Raw genomic sequence first — 19470 nt, forward strand, 5'->3', positions numbered from 1 at the left:
GCCCCATGTGAGCATTTTCATACTGACCACCCAAACTTCCTTAGGGGATTTTTGATCCAACGAGTGTCAGAGGTTCCAGTGGAAACATCTGGCATGCAGCAATCCTGCTTTATTGCCTTTTTGTCAAATGTCCAGTTAGAGAAACTCATCAAATCTAAGCACTGCACAGGATTTCACGGAGGGCGCCTATTCTTTTTATTTGTTATTGTTCTCATGCAAAACAGACAGCATCCAACAGCTGTCTGCACAGAGGCCTTGCCCCCTGGCACAGGAGCACACTACCTCCGTGGGAGGGTGGGGAATTACCCATTACTGGTCCTGTGAGAGCCACAACAAGTCTTTTGCAAACGTCGTCACCAGAGGTGGTCAGCCTTCGGGACGCTCCTCGTGTGGGAATGAGCGGTAACAAACTACAGACTCTGTCCTTCACCTTAACAAACTGGACTGACTCCTCAGGTGCCAGATCTGTAGATTCAGCACATTGAAAACGCTTCTAGGACTTTTATGTGTCATATACCCTCACACTAACATCACCAGGTTTTCTAGCCATCATCAGGCGTGTCTTGGTATTGACGACCTCCTTCCTCCCACGCAGTTCTGAGCAGGCTACGGTCTCCATCCATACTGACTTTAGCAGCAGCATCCGCGCTAGGAAACCAAACAGGGTTCGAACCCAGGCACACCGTTATCCCCCTTGTTTAAGTGCTACCCTGTTTCTTAGAATGATTTTGCCAACTAGCATTACCCCAAACAGGTAATACAGGCTGAGATATAACAGGGCTAGTCCTAAACGTCAATTTGCAGAAGGCAGACCCAGATATTTTGGATGGAAAGTAGAGGAGCAGGAGTTTGTGGTAGAGGGTTAAGTTGCACGGACATGAGGTCAGCCAGCCACAGAGCCAGGCAGCAGGCTCTTTCTCACTGTATTCAGTACAGAGTGGCTGATGTGTACACGGTAGGTGAGCACAATCCTGATGCTACCTTTATCAGGTAGTAGCTGCATTTTTTTTTCCCCAGGAGAGGACAGCCTTGCCCATGCTACCCACTGAAAACAACATGCCATACTGCCTACAGGCAGCTGTGGGACCTTGCTCTAGCCCCTTCACCAGCTCCACTACCAATGCAGATGTAGCTTGAGTTATAAGAGCCTCTTCTATGTAGCTCCATCTGCCAGAGCAGGTCCTAACACTGCAATCCATACTTGTATTTTAACAGTGCCCAGGTCCAGCCTACACTGGCTACATGTTCACTGGTAAATGAAAACTTACGGTGGCCCATTCCGGGGCCCTGAGGCCAACTGTGGTGGAACAACCTACATCCATGCTATTAAACACTCTTACCCTCCAAAACAGAGTGGTGATACCCAGTCCCTGTCCTATAACCAACCTCAAACCATCTTCTGGACTGTCTAGGAGAGTGTGAGCTGGGCCAAGGCAACGACCCATGCCATGGACCATGCTACAGTTTAACAGTACAGAAGATCTATTTCCAGTACCTGTTGCCCAGGCCCTGGTACTGCCAGTTTACCAGCATACACGTAGCCCTAGATACCCAGCTTCTTTGGGCACAAACCAGGCCTCCATATTCACAAATATCAGTAGTGAAATCCTCAACTATCCAATTGCCAGGCTGCTCCAGCTCAACCTGCACTAGCCAAAATGAGCAGAAAAGCAGAAGAGATTCAATATGCTCCAATTACAGGCGGGGATGAAATCCCCTAGCATAGAAAGTAAGGCACCGAGATTTTAAAAACCTCTTTTACATGGACTTTTTTAAACCTTAATATTGAAAATATATCCAGGAAAAAAGTCACCTGTTGGGACTGCAGCACATAAACCATACAATAATTTAGCTGGAAGCAATAGCTGGAGCCTATCCAGTCCAATCTCCTGCTCAAAGCACAGCCAGCTTTGATGTTACATCAGGTTGCTCAGAAATTTGCCCAGGCAAGTTTTGAAAATCTCCGTAGATAAATATTCCCCGAACTCCTTGGGCACCTGTTCCAGGGCTAAACCACTCTCCAGGTGAAGAATTTCTTCCTTGTATCTAATCAGATTTCCATTGCTGCAACTTGTGTTCATTGCTTTTGGTGTTTGTTTGGGTTTTTTCTGTGCGTTTCCAAGAACAGTCTTCTGTAGAACCACCTATTAGATAGCAGAAAACAGCAGTAAGATCCCACCCTGAGCTTTCTCCTCTTGAGACTGAACAAACCCAAGTCCCTCAGCATTTCCCCATATGCTGTGTGCTCCAGCCCCCTGACCAGCTTGGTGGCCCTTCACTGGACTTGCTCCAGTTTTTCAGCGTATCTCTTTATCTGGGGAGCCCCAAACTGGACACAACACAGCATTGTGGAGGTTTCTTGTAGTACTCCATTTCCTTGGCTCTTGTAGCAAACAACCACAATTTAGGCAAGTCTTTACTGTTGCCACTGACCTCCAAACCCTAATGAGCACCAAAATCTGGTGAATGCAGGAGTGGCAGAAAGTCTTCAACGTATCTCTTTATCTGGGGAGCCCCAAACTGGACACAACACAGCATTGTGGAGGTTTCTTGTAGTACTCCATTTCCTTGGCTCTTGTAGCAAACAACCACAATTTAGGCAAGTCTTTACTGTTGCCACTGACCTCCAAACCCTAATGAGCACCAAAATCTGGTGAATGCAGGAGTGGCAGAAAGTCATCTGAGGTACCCACGTTACAAGATCCAGCTAAACTCTACTGACAACACCAGGCTCCCACATGGTAAATCCAAATACTCTTCTCATTTTCCCCATGGTAAGGCCTAAGCCATTCTCTTGGAAACAGTCATATTCTTCCAGTCCTGAAAAAAATAAATGGACTCTATGGACAAAATTTGACAAAGTATTCACTTCAAAGACTTCCTTTTGGTCACAACAGTGAATTTTCCCTGCTTTTCTCTCCACACAATTTCTAAGCACAAATGCCTTGTGCATTCCTGTAAATGCCAGGGCAAGCAGCCAGCAGTACTTTGAGGGAGGACTACACCGATACTGGAATTAGCTTGGTCTCCCCTCTTGGTTTTTTTGATCTGTCAACATGTTCGTCCTCCACATAACACATTGAACTGAAAAATGTAAAAGCAGCAATCAAAATCTCCAAATGGGCCCATCTCCCTTATACACTTCAAAGGATTTGTGATAAGGAGGTCATTTAGCTGGATGCCAAAATGTCATATTCAAGCATCTTTATTCCTTCACTAACTGGCACTGAAGATGTCAATAATACATCTGAGACATGGCTGAGTGATAGATGAGGATACAGCACCCTCATAAATCACAGTCACCACCATGTCATTCAGAGCTCTAGAAGTGACAACATGGTATTTTCTTTCACCCCCATGTCTCAGGAGTATAAAAACACTCAACATCACTCCTGTTGGCTGTTATGAAGCGCGTGTAGGTAATTTAACTTCCAAATGTGAAAAAGTCCTTAGGGAGCTGGGTTGAAGTGAGATCTCCAAGTATATTAGTACCTCTTCAGGAGGTGATTCCAGGTCAGAAGTCTTCACCTCCAGGTGCCCATTCCCGCAGCTCAGAGAGGCAAGAAAAGAGAAGCTCTCTTATCCATAAATCATGCAGTTAGCCTCTCAAAAAGATGCAGGGAAGCCAAGCCCAGCAATGTGGTAGAGCAGAGTTGGGCTATGGTTCTCTTCAGCTGGCCAAATTCACATTTTCCAGGTCTTCAGAAGTGGGAGATTAGACGTGGCACTCTTATTGCACCAGATGGCATGCTCATTCAGGGCAACATCTCCTTTCTTTTGCTGCTTGTTTGCTTGCTAAATGCAAACTGCAGATGTTATATGAAACACCACCATCACCATCAGTGACAAACAAGTGACCCCATGTGTCAGAGATATGGGAAGGACACTCACAAATACCAACACCATATCACTAAGTCTGAGGTAAGTACTGCTAAGCAGAGCCAGACCCCTGCCAAGAACCTTTTAAAGCCCACAAAGCTCAAATCCCACAGCAGAGCAATAAAAACCGCTTTAAGACCTCACAGATGATAGAGAGCCCACTTACACAGGTTGGGTCAGAGTTACCCTCGGCTTTCATTAGTCTTGGATTGCTTCGGTACGCTGCCAAAGAGCAAATGAGAATCCTGGCTACGGTGAAACTTTCACATGTGAAAGTGTTTAAAGATATCAGCTGTGCTTTTGCAATATGGTATTTTAAACTAAAGTTTGGGTTTAGGGGAGAGTGGGATCAGTTCGCTTTATCCTCTTTGCTCCTGGCCCCACTTTCTAGAAGTTGCACATCCCTCCAGCCTTGCTCCTGGTACAAGGGGAACTCCCTTTCGCAGGATCACCCCACAAATGCAGACTGCTGGCTAGTTTCATTTCACAACTCTTAGTCTAAGCCCTCAGTAGGTAATTCATCTTACCAGTTGCATTTAGTATGATAATACTCCCTGAACTGCTATCTTTATCAGCCCATCCTCTGACAGGGTAAAAACCCAAATCAGATGGCAACAAAGCCACGCTGGAGGATTTTACCAGCTGCAGCTTGCAGACAGCATTGGCTTTAAAACTGGAATCAGTCTCAGTGATGTAATGTCCATACCATCAAACTCACCACAATGAATGGGTTTTAGTCAGTTTAAGGCTGCTTCCCAGCATGACTATTTCTTTATTACCTCTTCCTGGTGAAAAAAAGAAATTGGAGCCAATGCCTATTAATCACATCCGTTCCTTTGGTTACTCACTGTTACTTGTTTTTCTCCAATAAGGGTGACACATCCAAATCTGAAATCCAAGCCATATGGTGCTGCTTTTGATTGCAAAACCTATCTGGGTTTGAAAGAATGTTTCCAAACAGTTTAATTTTTGTATTACGGTAACTCTTAGATGCTCTGATGGAGATCAGAGCCTCTTCCAAGGCAGCAGTCATCACAGATGGATCCACAAACAGATTTAGACACCTAGTTTTTAGATGGGTGACTAATCCCACAATGAAGTTGGGCATATGCCAGATGCTCAAGAACATCTGTGCATCTATTAACCTCATGATCAGACTCACCTGCCACATCCACGTTGAGCCTGCAAAGGCAGGTTCCAGCACAGATGAGGCAAGCTGTCCAGAGCAAGCAGGACCATGTACACCTGAATGTGTGAACATGTTAGCATGCTGTAAGGCTGTCAGGTAGTGGTTTTCCACAGGCTGTCCATGGATCTGGAAAGGCAGCAGGGCATGGAGCACATCCCAATATCAACATGTGTGCACTTAAAGAAAAATAGAGCCTGAGAGGAAATCTCCACCCACTTGTCAGAGGATGCACTCTCTGAGTCTGTGAATTTAGCAAAAAAAATTGGAGCACTCATCTACTTTTTCAACCAACAAGGTATAAGACCTTGAAGTATCAAAAGGACCAAACGATTGGCTGTAATTAAAGGCTTCAGAAAGAGAATCACTGCCTAAAATACTATTTCCAGCAGCGCATGTGAGGTAAGTGATTAGGAACTGGAACAGGACTGGTGGTGCCTGATCAAGAGACAAATTCTGTGGCACACGTTGGCTCACTGTAAAGACATTAGGAGCAGAAATACATCTGGAATTAAAACAGTCAGCAGAGCCACAGCTTTCCTTGCTATCTGTAGAGGAGCAGGTGAAAGGAATGAACTAAGATAAATATTCCCTTGAGGGAAGTAATTTACAAAACAAGTGACAGCTCTAGGAGGAAAATCCTCCCAAGCAGAGGACAGGATTTTTCTCCGAAACATGCAGCATGATTTCTTGCTACAGAATGAAACAGGAAAAGTTACTTACTGAGAGCTATGAAGCAGGGAGGACAGAATGAAAGATGGAAGATGCAGAAGTCAATTAACTAAGAGGAGGGAAATTTAGTTCCTGCGAAGAAAGCTGACAGATGTCTGAATCAGTGCTGTGGTTACCTACTCATCTGCCAAAAGAGAAAGCAAACTCCGATGGAATGGCAAAAAGGACGTAAGCAGGAAGAAAGTAACTCCAGTCTTGCAGGTGAGGCAGCTGCCTAAATTCCTTCACATTTTACCTAGGAGTGACTCAAAACCTCCCCATTCTGCAAGAGAATCTCTATCATAAACAGAAGGGAATGAAGTTCTCCTGCTCTTGGACAGTTTCTCATTTATTTTAAAGATGCTCCATTAGCTGTGGTTGATACGAAGTTCATAAAGCAACAGGTGCTGGAGGTGTCTGAGCCTCTGCTTCAGCTGCTAAATTAGCCAAAATTAGCCATCCTAGCAGGCTTTGAAGGATGCCTTCATAGACTATTGATGAGCCAGTCTGCACCATGTGCAGTCTATCAAATCCCAGGCATTTTCAGCTTAGCCCATGCCCATTAAGTTTTATGTTCTCTTTAAAAGCCAGTGCAGAAGACAGTTAATAGATGGGCTTTGTCCACTTTCTCTCTACAGTAAGCAGCCTGGGAAGGTAATTTGTTTATCACTGTCACACGGTTTCAGATGGGGGCAACATAAATACACTGGATTTCTCTTCCTTGCCGTGGCACACAAGCCTCTATAGAGGACACAAGAAGTGAGTTGGGTTTAGAACCACAGGGAGTGTGGAAGACAAGAGGGAGAAAACCAAACTACAGATACTTAGCCCTTGAGACCAACCAATGTGAAGACCAACCAATGAAAACAAAATACTACCCTTAAACAAGAAAAGATGCAGAAGCAGATGTGTAAAGAGGAAAGCTCAGGAGCAGAGACAATTAAAAGGCTGCTGGTTTGGAAGCCAGAACAGAATGGGCCTCAGAAAACCTGCACAGTCAATCTGTTCCAAGCACAAGAAAACCCTCTTCAAGTAGGGAAATAAAAGAAATTAATTTGTTAGAAAAGATTGTTAAAAGCACTTCTGAGCTGTAAGCGTGGGCTCAGGAGAATTTTTGCTTGATAAGCCACTGGGCTGTGGAAAAGGGTTTGCAGTCAGGACTGGTGGGGAAGTATCACTGGGGCTTTGGCCGACATATTAGCTCTGGTTTCCCAGGTCCCTGCTCCCTGGCTGTGGTATGAGCACTATCTGATGCCGTGCAGAACAGAGTCAAAGAAATGCTCCAACGTCTCACGGTCAATGCTGAGGCCAAGAAGAGTCTACCTCCCCCACAACAGCATCAGTCCCAGCATGCTGTTTCTTCTTCTGTGAGCTTTTATGTTTGAGGGACTTTCTATTTGGTTTTTGCTTTGGCAGTGCCGGGTACTTTGGTGTCATGTTGAGCTGGGTTTCTGATATAAATTGCTATCATCATTATTACAAATAGCAGCAGGGAACTTCACATTGGTGCAGCTGGATATAGCATCTATGTCTTGCACAATGTCACTGAAAACAGCTGGCTAAAAAAGAAATCTACGTCCAAACATTAGAAGGATCTGCAGAGGCAGCCAGCTTTACATTAAAAAGTATGTTTTAATGAAAGAGAGAGAAAAATTACTCACCACGCACTTCATAAAACTTTGGAAACTTCAGCAGTAGGCCAGAAAAGAGAAAATTATCTTAAAAGAAACTAATCACATCTAGAGACTGTAACTGAAGGATCGATTGCGGGTTTAATTACAAATGCTATAGTTACATTTAGAAACACTTGGTGTAACGTGAACTCAAATCATCTTATCACCTTTGTATCTGGAACCAGAACTCATATAAAACATGTGAGGTTCCAGTTTTGCAGAGACTGACTCAGAATGTGCAAAGTTGAGCAAATTAATAACATTTTGCAGGTTTGGGGGCTAAAGTGAGAATCCGAGGACAGCTTCAAACTTGGCTCCAAGAAGTCTCAGAGAACAAAGCAGTTTTGTTCTGGCAATGACAGTAAAATTTTATTATTTAGTTTGCAGCAGAGAAGAGTTGATTGTGGGCTGTAAGGCATTCAAAATAAAAAGCAAAGAAGCTGGCAGCTTTTGCTTCGCTCAGTAGAAGTTAGGGATGGTGCATTCAATGCATCTACTGCTCTGTGAAGTCCCTGAGTTCATTTGTCCTTCCTATTCATTACAGCCCAACAAAAGTATTTTCCTGAACATGGGTATAGCTCAACAAGTGCCTAGGCCTAGGCTGAAGCAAGGTCTGAACTTCAGAAGCTGTGGGACTGGCCCACTTTTTTTAAGAGACTACCCAGCTGACACAATCTGCAAGTCACTTCTTGCCCTTGGTTCCTAAAATAAAGCATGGCGTGCTTGCAAACTCACAGGTTTCACATTACCTTTGTTTCTCAAGCTCAGCGTTCACCATCATGGTAGTTTTGTAATATTCTTGAGTGACATCTGAATTATTTTAAGAGGAACTTTATCAGTTCTGAACAAGTTACACTGGTTTTCATTCAGAGTAACTCCATGGAAATAAATGGAGATGCTATAGATTTAAATCTCTTAAATTCTGCCCTCTTATTGTTAGGATTATATTCTGGATTTGCTTTTAACTGATCATTGGGTAATGGGCATCTTCTATAAGATCAGCTACTAAAGAAGTTGATACAACTGATACAAATATCCGCTTTACTTCCTCAAATATACCAATAGCATCACAGAGCCTGCTAGTGTTATTTAAATTACTACTTTCAGAATTTGTATTTACAACCACTGCATGGGGTCATACTCCACTGTAAACAACTTTTTAAAACCGAGTTGAACCTTGGCTTTGAGAAAGATCTTGCCCAGAAGCAAATTTGAATGGATTTTTTCTTTTTTTTTTAAATAGCAATTGTGTGAATATAAAAACAACTTCATATAAATCATTTTTTATGACTCTATAGAATCCAACAATAGTGTGAGTTTTCTAGATCCAGCTGTAAAGTGATTTTAATTACCTCCTAGTGTTTTGAGACAAAAAGTGAAACACACGAAGTATCCAAAATTAGCAAATTTGATGGATTTTTTCTTTTTTTTTTAAATAGCAATTGTGTGAATATAAAAACAAATAAATCATTTTTTATGACTCTATAGAATCCAACAATAGTAATAGTTTTCTAGATCCAGCTGTAAAGTGATTTTAATTACCTTCTAGTGTTTTGAGACAAAAAGTGAAACACACGAAGTATCCAAAATTAAAAAACAACTTTCTGAAAGCAGGCTCTGTCCCACTTTAACTTAGGGTTCTAAATGGGAATTTCATTTCAATTTAAATTTAATAAGGTATTATATGTGAATTAAACAGCAACTGATATTTATTTAGCCTTCAAACTTGGATACTTGTGGGTTTTATTACATACAAACAGATTGGCCTCTAAAAACATGTTCTTAATCATGAGCTATACACATAATAAAGTAGTTTCTGCACTGAATGTAAATCAACTGTACATAGAGTCGCACCTACAGGCAGGCGTGCTCTGGAAGCCTGGTGTGCGCATTAGAGAGGAAAGACCCGGTCTGACTCCCTCCCACGCCTGTGCTCATCCCACAGACCCAGCTTTGCAGCCGTTTTAAAGGCCGTCATCTCCTGTACGGTGAAATCAGGATGTAGCACTTCAGGCACAAGCACCCGGATCCGCTGAAGGACGGCCGTGCTACGTGGCATTATCTGATCAGCACAGATTTCAGTGGATACCCCGTCTCCTCCTGCCGCCCCGGTCCCCCGCTGCCTCCCCCATCAGTGCCAGGGGTTACTACCCTCATCGCTCCAGCTCCACAGTTTGGAGGCCTTTTACTTTTAAGTATTTCACTTAAGACCAAGATTAGAACACAGCCACAAACTTGTACTCATGGAAACACAGGGTGGAAAATGGTCATGGATGGTGAAGCGGAAGAGAGCCAGAAATGCACAGCTGGAGGTGCAGCAGTCTCTTACAACCAGCTCTTGTGTTGGCAGGGACAGAACACGTACCATGGAATAATATGGATTTTTTTTCACTGCATGTATTTCACACTTATTCACATGCTAGGTCTGATCACAGATAAACAAACTAGAAGGGTCCATTATTTATATGGTGTAATAAATATTTATATGAGGGACTGTGAAGGCTCTGGTTCAAGTCATATATACATCTGCATTAAGAGGAGGAAATCAAAACAAACTGGGTTGGATCACCTTCTGTCACTGCATTAAAATGAAAAATACCAGGGAATGAGCACCTAAAGCACAGGCTCCTTTGCTGAACTCATTCCTCCACTCTTTCGCTATCAGATCCAATGAGTTAGAGAGCACCACTGACCACCTGAGTTTCCTCAGGGCTTTGTAACCACATCCATTTTCCCCCTACAGAGGCACAGGAGAGCACTAATATGTTAAGTGACAAGGACACTTCACATCTCAGCAGACTGCTCAGCTTAAGCCACACACCACGACCCAAAGCTGAGCATTGGAGACAGAGTTCCCACGATCTTGTGCTGACTCTGAAACCAAGCCCAGATTCCTTCTACCCAGATGAGGAGCGAAATTGCCGTGGGCTCTTTATATTCATGATGGAGAGAGACAGGGTCCTTGAGAAGGAGACCTGGATCCTGATGTTAGAGGTCAGCTGAACATGTCCATCTCATTCCCTGTGGTTCAGGAGGGTAGCTACTGCAAAAATGTACATGTGAACATCAGGTGCACTGAATATGATCAAGGATATCACTCCACTAAACGATGAAAAGAGTAATTGTTTTACATTCAAGTTCTTCCTCCTCAGTCTCCTAATTAGACCACTACCTTGCACTCAGATACGAGTAGGAAAAGGCCATTTTTCAAATTGGCTTCTCTTGGTATAAACAAGTCACTCAGAGCTGCAGGCAGGGGCAGCTGTAAACAGCATGATAAAGGGGCAAAGGGCTCACTGGGCTGAGGGATATTAATGGTTTGCTGCTTGCAAATAACCCTTTCCCCAGAGACCTCCCTATGCTCTGTGTATTGTCTCTGCACATGCTGGCAGCAAAGTGGAGGCTTTATTAAAAGAGTTACAAATAAGGTCAAATTCCTTTAGGAGCTTTTCAAAGTTCCCAAGGCATTCAAGGAAGGGTCCAGCTGTTTGCAGGGGTTTCCCATTACGGTCAGAGACACAAGTTTCAGCGTGTTTCCAGTTAAAAGGGGATCCTGGCAGATTTTAACATGACAGGGGTAGGATGGAGTTCTTCACAATAACTTTCCCTTCACAGATGCTAAGCGCATTTGTGTAGACGTTAGACAGAGAGAAAGCATGCGTCTGGCATGGCATGGTGTATGAAGTCTGACTTGGGAATCTTACATCACCCAAAAGCAGCAGAATGATGGCTGGGTTATGCAGGTGTTAAAGGGCTGCAACGTCACGATACCTCAGATCCCTCCACCTGAGCACCTAACGTACCTCATGTCTCTGCAGAATCCAAGAAACTCACCATTAGTGGACTTTATCTCCTCAACACTCCTACAGGAGTACAAGATCTTGTTTTTCAAGGCAGAAACAACACAAATTAAATTATTTGTTCCCTTACCTTATGGCAGAGTCAGAAATATATACAATGCTCTATTAGGCCACTCCTCCTCCCTATCTTAGACCTCAGTTCTTTAAAAGCCTTATCTGTAGAAGCTGTAGATTTCTAAATTCAACCCAAATGTGCATTTTGTTCACAGAAAAAATGGAATAAAATCTTCTGAACTGTTTTTCACTAGGAGAGGAAGAAAAGATACCCTTCCCCACCTTTGGGGCAAGTATGAGTTCTTCACTCATCAAGTAACTCACGCTGCCTGGATAAAAATAATCACTGCAAACTTGTCCAGGACCTACTTCCCAGGAAGAGGCCCTTTGCCAAGGCTCAGACTTGACACAAATCATCAGTCCCGTGAAATTCAAACAGAAAAAATCTTCCACGTGCAGAACATAGCTGGGTTCTGCCTTACAGGAACTGGATGCTGCCGCAAAGTCTGAGTCATACGGTCATATTTGTAAGATCAGCTCGTTGCGAATGTCTGGGATCAAAGGCTGTCACGGAGCAGCCCTGCCCGTATCACAGGGCTGTGGAAACGTGCAGGGAAACGTTCTCTAGCTAGAGAGAGCTTTGATTTATAAGCCGTGATGTTTTCACCTGCTCCTGAAGGAACAGAGTTGCCTGCTGGGCTAGGCAGGCCCATGGCAGGAATACAGTTTCTGGCGCAGGTTGGGGGACTCTGCGCACCGCTCCCACGATTGCTAGTCCCAGCTGGGAGCACAAACCCCTCACTTCAGTGCTGTAAATGACAGAGGACTACTATTTCTTGCAGCGTGCCATGGGGAAGCACGGTGTGAATATGCTTTTTGCTGATTTGGGTTGCAGATGGATCCTACAGCGGTTTCTCCTGTGGGGCCAAGAGAGGAGTGATAACCACAGCCACAAGTCACCTTCCCTCTCCTGCATCACTAGAGCTCTGTCCCGTTGGGTCAGCTCGAACAAATAGATGAAAGGAAGGTCACGATAAGCAGAGACTGCCTGTAGCGCTGGCAGCGTCATGCCGAGGTGATCAGCGAGCTGTTGCTGAACACACTAGCAGACCTGGACAAACTATCTCAAATATAGCTGGGAGCTGAGGGATGGAGCATGGTTAGTTGAAAGATCACCTGCTCACTCACATTTTTTTTTAGTTAAGCTCACACACACACGCCCTCCACTCAGGATTGCAGCATGCAGGGGAACATCAGCATCAACAGCTATACTCTCTGTCTTTCACCCTACACACATAGTGCCCAAATGCCTGGGAAAACCTGGGGAAGGCATTGCTCCATGGTGAGTGCCTCACCTCTCATCCCCAGCCCTGCAGGGCACGCAGCCAGCCACTGTTCCAGAGACATTTCCCACCCTCCCTTTGCTGTTACGCAGGCAGGACATACCTACCCGCTCAGCACCCCAGCAGCATTAGGCTGACTTAACAGATACTTGAGACCCCAGCAACTCCAAACATGCAGATATTTGCTCCTGTCCAACAACTCAGTCATTTTTAGCATCAGTTCACAGCTAAAGACCTTGCACTGGATTTCAGTGTAAAGCTACCTCGGCGTTCCCACCACTAGCTTGGCATAACATTGTCTTGTACTGAGCCTGCTCTTGTAACTAGTTTCATTTAAGGGCTGACACTGGAGGAAGGCCCTGCCTTGTCCCAGCAGCAGACTGCATGCTCTAGGATCCAATACCTTATTTCCTTGGGCAAACATCCCAATCTGTAGAGATCACAAGGCCAGTTTGAAAACAACAGGGCATACAAGCGCTATAGATGGTATGGCACGTGCAGCCCTGCTGTCACACCTCACTGCTTGTTCTTTTAGCTACAGCTTTGCTCTCCCAGCTCCATTGCCTCACATCCCATTTTCTAGTGCCACATACCCTGCTCTCAGCCAGCACAAGTTTTGGGGCTTTGCATCTGGGCAAAGAGTAAAACTTTACCCTTTGTGGCTTCACATATAGTTTTGCTTCACGCTGACATTCAAAAGCAGTTCCGGTGCTAGTACCTTGTCACCAGTACATGCCTGTTTCTGCTGTCTCAGCAAGGACAAAGGAGCGGTGTGCTCAGGTATATGCTAGAAACCCATCGAGTTTTGCTGACTCGGCAAGTTATCACCCAGCAGCCGAACCACCACAGCAACCAGCATACACACTCTTAGCCCATCCCAAATACTACATGAAAGAGGTCTAGGCTAACCTGTTACACATATCTGTTTTGGCTTCTGCACCCTGGCAACTGGGGGACAACAGGAGCACATCCAGGGACATGGGTCACCTCAGGAGATGGGAGGTAACTTGTTAAAGTACGGTGACTCTCCTGCCATGCATCTGAACCATGGGACTGGGTAGGAGACCCTGAACTACTCAGCCGTGCTGCAAGTGCTCAGATTTTCACAGCTACTCAACTAAGGCACTCACCACGCTGCACAAATAACCTGACTGACCTGATTCCACCTGTGGTTTCCTACTGACACCCATGATCTGCGTATCATATTTCCAAGCAGTCACTTCACGTGTTTCCATTTGAATAGCATTTAACTCCTTAAGGGCACTGGATCAGAAGCTGTGAAGCCAAAGATCTCTAGATACAGCTGAACAGATACCAGCACAGGCAACAGCAGCAGCCCACGCTTCATTGTACCGCCCCCTCTGAAGCCTTTCCCCCTCTGGAGGCAATTCCTTTGGGAAACCAGTTAATTCCCTCTCACCTCTGAAGAGAAGGGTGATGAGGAATACTGACCACAGGATTTTGCACTGCGGACAGTTGCTCTCTCTGCCACAGCCTAAAATATTCAAAGTCATTTCACATTGGCTAAAGAACAGACAGTTCTAGTGAATGTTTTTAAATTTATTGATCTTTGACACATGAATGTAAGAGACTATGACAGCCTGAAAGTAAAGAAGCTACTTGAAGGTACTATAAGTCAACTATAACATGATGTAACTTAACAACTTGCTTTTTGAATTTTCACCCCTTGCTTCAACTTCAGTAAAAGTTTAAATGCAATGTCAAGGCTTGACTTGGCCACAGATGGTCCATGACATCCACCAATAACATGCTCCTCCATATTAGAGGAGATAGTGTAGTAGATAGATTAGAGGAGATAGTGTAGATAGTGAGATAGAGATTCAGTGTATGAACCACCAGGAGGACAGAAAATTGAACAAGAAATTCAAGGAGTACCTTCAAGCATATGATCTGATGAATCTGCTAAAAGTCTGCAGCTTGGTAACTTGGCTAGGGCATCTAGGTGAACCTCAGTTCAGTGCTCATGATGAAGCTCACCACTGGTTAACAAAGTACCATGCATCAGGAGCACTACCATGGCAGGTGGCATGTCCCAGTCCTGCTTCTCCTAATCAGGATCTGTGCCAGCTCTACCATGATGACAGTAAATTAAATCACCCTGCCCAGATCAGTGCGCTCTGTCAAGCCGTTCCCCTGCTTACCAATCATGGGCATCCCTAGGTTTTGGTATGGGCACTCCAGGCTGCCTCCTTGTGTCCTTCCAAAGATAGCAGAGTAAATGGCTATCACCATGCTCTTCTTACAGCTTAGCCTCAGCTTGTCATCTTCACAGGCTACTTTACTCTTGTATTCATCTGGAAGGAAACAAACACTTAATTACTCAGCTGATCCAGAGGCAAGCACTCAGCATGAAGGGAGCCCTCTCACATCCCCATGGTGTGAGCTTGTCAGAGGCAGCAGCGATTCTGGGCATACGCCCAGAGGTGCACATCAGCTGCCAGCACAATCCCAGCCTCACAACTGTATTTGCTAGAGTAGCATTGATCATTTGCATTATGCATTCTCTCTCTGGCATAATCAGCACATTTAATGAACATAGCACATGTCAGCTCTGGTAAATAGCCAATAATTTTATTTTGCAGACAAATAAGTGAGGCATGGCAACTGAGTGATTTCCACACGGTTAGAAGCCTGTGGCAGGGGAAGGTAAAAGCTGATCTTTAGGCACCTGTCTCATCCACAGATCAGCCCTTTATGTGCCAAGCATTTATTCTACATCACAGCAGCTCAAATGCAAACATAATTGTGCTCAATAGCTTTTTTTCACAGCAGCTCTCCCTTGGCAGATTCAATAGGAGCTATACTAGATTTGTTAATGATGGAAGCTGCTCTTGCTTGTTGCAAATACAAATATGCAAAGCTGCTCCCCAAATCCTTCTTGAAATGGTCAGTCCAAGAATGCAAAATACACTCTTGCTTTTGTAAGGCTGGTGCACACAGAACAGTCATTCAGTTTACATCTGTCAAGGAGACTGGGCAATTATTTCATAAGGAATCACATGTCATTCCCTTCTCGTTACTGTTATTATTTGTATTATGGGAACCTCTAGAGGTCCCAACCTAGAACAGGCCCTCCCCATGTATGTCTGCCGCACACCACAAAAAACAAACACTATTTTGAAGAGCTGAGTCTTTACAACTAGACATCTACAAGTGTGAAAGAAAGAGACTAAGAAAACTGAAGTGGCATGTCTACAGTCACCCCAGCCAACCCAGAGCACAGACAGGAATACCACTTCAACCTCCCCAGCCTCTGTAGAGTGACCTTCCACTTGATTATGTTATTTATCGTTAGAAATGTAGCCACAACAGCATCCAAATTGCTTAATGGGAAGGGTCCCTGACCCATGGTAACCTCCCAAGCGTGATCAGTTATTTCATCTGAAATGTTCTTAGTTGTACCAGGGCAAAATTGTGCCATAGAGCACACTAACAACCAAACAGTGTAGATAATCATCAGCCAGTGCCTGGGGCTGCCCCGGGCCCTGTATCATTTACTAGCATAGACATGACTTTTGTCTCTCCCTGTCATTGGTTCTCTATGCCTAATATCACACACACACACACATATATATGAGAACTTATGCAAAGTTCATATGCATCAAACTACTCAGTAACTGAGAACACTAGCTAATAATTACTTTACAGTTTAATACTTAAGTCTTTACACCATGGCAGCTAGCACTTAATGTGACATTTTTTACTTTATTGTAACTACAGGTTCAAGAATCATTTTTTCTTATTGGACATGGAGAGGTATTTTCCACCGAAGTTGAATCATAGAAGAATTTAGGTTGGAAGACTCCTCAGGAGGTCATCTGGTTTAACCCGTGCTCAAATCAGGGCTAATTTCTACATTAGATGATTAGATTTTTTTAGAAGAAACTGCATGGAGAAAACACGTATTATACCAAAACAGGCACATGCTGATTTAAAAGAAACATCTGAGAACAAACAACTCTTCATGCTCAACTTGGAAATTCCTATGCAAAGCCAAAAAATAGCCCCCACAAAATAGCCTATTACCTGGTGATCAGAGCATCCACCTGGAATGTGAAAACCCTGGTCCAAACCCTCACAGTCCGGCTTAGAATCTTAACCCTAGACACTATTCCAGTATATAATCTTCCTTCTCACTCTGCAGCCTTTTTACAAAAATCTCCGAAAGATCCTAGTTTTTATCCCACAGCAGGGAAACTTCTAAAATATTTATTGAATGGGAAAACACTTTCTCATCCATCCCTGTAGATGAAGACAGAATTAAGACCTAACTCATTCATGGGAGAATCTGTGTGAAGAACACACATCCTTCAGCAATACCTATAGGGATAAACCCACAACCAGCTGAGTGTGTAAAACAGTGACAGAAATCAGGAATAGAAGCTCTTTTCAACATCAGAGTATGTAGGGAGAGAGGAACCTCATACAGCTGTGAAGAATCAATGGTCATTCTACCTATGTAGGCATTTCATCCACAGTCCCATGAAGGCATCTGAAAATTACACTGAACATACTAAGGGTTATCATCTTCACCTATAATTGTCTCCCATAGGATTTTTGTTTCTTCTGTGAGGGAAATGGGATCAAAGCTTTAACCCGGCTATACCGTGTAAAGCTTAACAGAGTATAATAGAACTTCATAGACTTAATAGGCTTTTTTTTCCTTAGGAAAAAAAACATGGATTCAGGCTAAAAAAACCCCATGGATTCAGGCTAAAAGCACAAAGGCACAAAACTCTGCAATAGGAGAAGCTATACATAGTTAATGTTAAACCAACATAATGGAAAAGGAGAGTACTTGTGACTGGCTGAAGTGGTTGAAATATGAAATAGTTGATTAACTTTAGAAAAAGATCAATTTTGAAGTCTCTAATGAGTGAGTGTCAGGGTCCTCTGTGAAGGTCTTATTTCTTACAAGGCACTAACTCAACTTCCTCTTCTGATTTGGTTATTATTAGCTACATCTCCCAATTAACACATATAACTGATTGCTTAACCATGTCCTGTGGACCCATTTAAGGTCCTTAGAAAATTTATTAAATTCTGTTGACCACTCAAAGTCCGGGCTTGTCATTTAGAAACTTGACTGGGATTTAAACACGCTGAGTATTGCATTTAGCCCAGAAGACACTGGGATGCACAGACATTCACATCTCTTGATGTTGTTGAAAGCCAGTCCAGCAGTCATGAGACAGTCAACAACAAAACTCCGCCTCTCACGTTCACCATTCTTACCCTTGTAGCCGCTCTGGGAAGTCGCGTTCAGAGCTTATGGGGGAAACTGCCTGATGGATGGCTCAAGGTATTAGACCGGGGAGGTGAATCTGAGTAGACACTCCTTGGGAACCAGTGCAGTTTATGGGTGATGTGCTCCTGGCACACTGCAGTGTGGAGTAAGAGGGCTGTGCCACCTGAAACAGATGCCACCTCACGGTCACTAAATTCTTCCCTAGGAAACACCTATTGGAGCCACCAGTTCCCAAGGCTCTGGCTGAGTCCAAACTGGTTAGGGCTGCTGTCCCCTGGGCTGGTACAGATAGAAGACACCGATTTCTTAAAAGGAAGAAAAAAAGAAGGAAAAAGAAAGGATTAAATATACAGTGGTATTTCAGACTCCCAAAGGTTCCCTTGGGCTTGATCACTGGAGAACAGATACTCTCGGTGCTTCTGAGCAACCTGATAGAAATCTGGATAAACAAACAGATAGAAAGCGATGTTACAGAGGACACAAGTCCTTGAAAGTATTTTCTGCTTCATAGTATTGCCACCTCCATCTTAGCCAGGATGAACCAAAGCCAGCTGTCTTTCATCCAGACACTGATGGCTCCCAGGCATTGGACGATGGTAAGGACTGTGATTGATATAAAAAAAATACAGAGCTAAGCAGCATCCATATATTTACTGGTACTTCAACTCATAATAGCCTTATATAAATATTGAAAAGAACCAAGGCAGCGTAAGTGACATAAAAGAGCTGGGACTGGGCATGAATCTGCATATTTCTCTCTCACTCTCCCAAGAAGAACTGGCCTCCTACAGATCAGTCACAATCTGGTCCTAAGCCTACTATAACTGTTACAGTCTGGATATAATTCAGTCCAAATGCAAACATTTGTATTAGTGGGTTTCATGTTTCACCCCGAAAAATTAAACATGCTTAAAGGGCCTAGGAAAGGTGGCAGTGATATTCAGCAAATGGCTTACTCAACTCTAATCCCCCATGCAGTCATTTGTAGGGCAACAGAGATTTACCGTGATTAAGATATTTGCTAAGGATAATATCCCTTTTATTACTGCCTGTTTTCAGAGACACTGGCTTCAGTATAACTCAGTAGAGAGAAACCAAGGAGGGAACAGCTGCAGGCTTTTCTAGACACGTTTTTAAAGGTCGTTATATGACATGATTATAACATAGCTAGAACAATTAAGGGAAAACAATTATAAATGTTTCTAATGGCAAAATTGGCGCTCTCAAACAGTAAAGGGAACAAGAAGACCCTTTGTATTGGGTTTGCATGGCAAGGTTTTGGTAGCGGAGGGGCTACAGGGGTGGCTTCTGTGAGAAGCTGCTAGAAGCTTCCCCCATGTCCGACAGAGCCAATGCCAGCCGGCTCCAAGATGGACCCGCCGCTGGCCAAGGCCAAGCCAGTCAGCAACGGTGGTAGCGCCTCTGGGATAACATATTTAAGAAGGGGGAAAAAAACCCTGCACAATTGCAGCTGAGAGAAAGGAGTGAGAGTATGTGAGAGGAACAACTCTGCAGACACCAAGGTCAGTGAAGAAGGAGGAGGAGGAGGAGGTGC

At 43.9% G+C, this 19470-nt stretch overlaps 1 protein-coding gene across 1 annotated transcript in view; it reads right to left on the reverse strand.

Annotated features, from left to right (window-relative positions):
* LOC103894466 (protein eva-1 homolog C) overlaps positions 1-19470 on the reverse strand; it is a 216636-nt gene that overhangs the window by 109273 nt on the left and 87893 nt on the right. Inside the window, exon 4 of the mRNA XM_009273862.2 lies at positions 14809-14961. Within this exon, the coding sequence (XP_009272137.1) occupies positions 14809-14961 (153 nt within the window). The remainder of the gene's footprint in view (positions 1-14808; positions 14962-19470) is intronic.

The sequence above is a fragment of the Aptenodytes forsteri genome, unplaced genomic scaffold, assembly GCF_000699145.1.
Source record: "Aptenodytes forsteri isolate BGI_AS27 unplaced genomic scaffold, ASM69914v1 Scaffold175, whole genome shotgun sequence".
Taxonomy (NCBI): Eukaryota; Metazoa; Chordata; class Aves; order Sphenisciformes; family Spheniscidae; genus Aptenodytes; species Aptenodytes forsteri.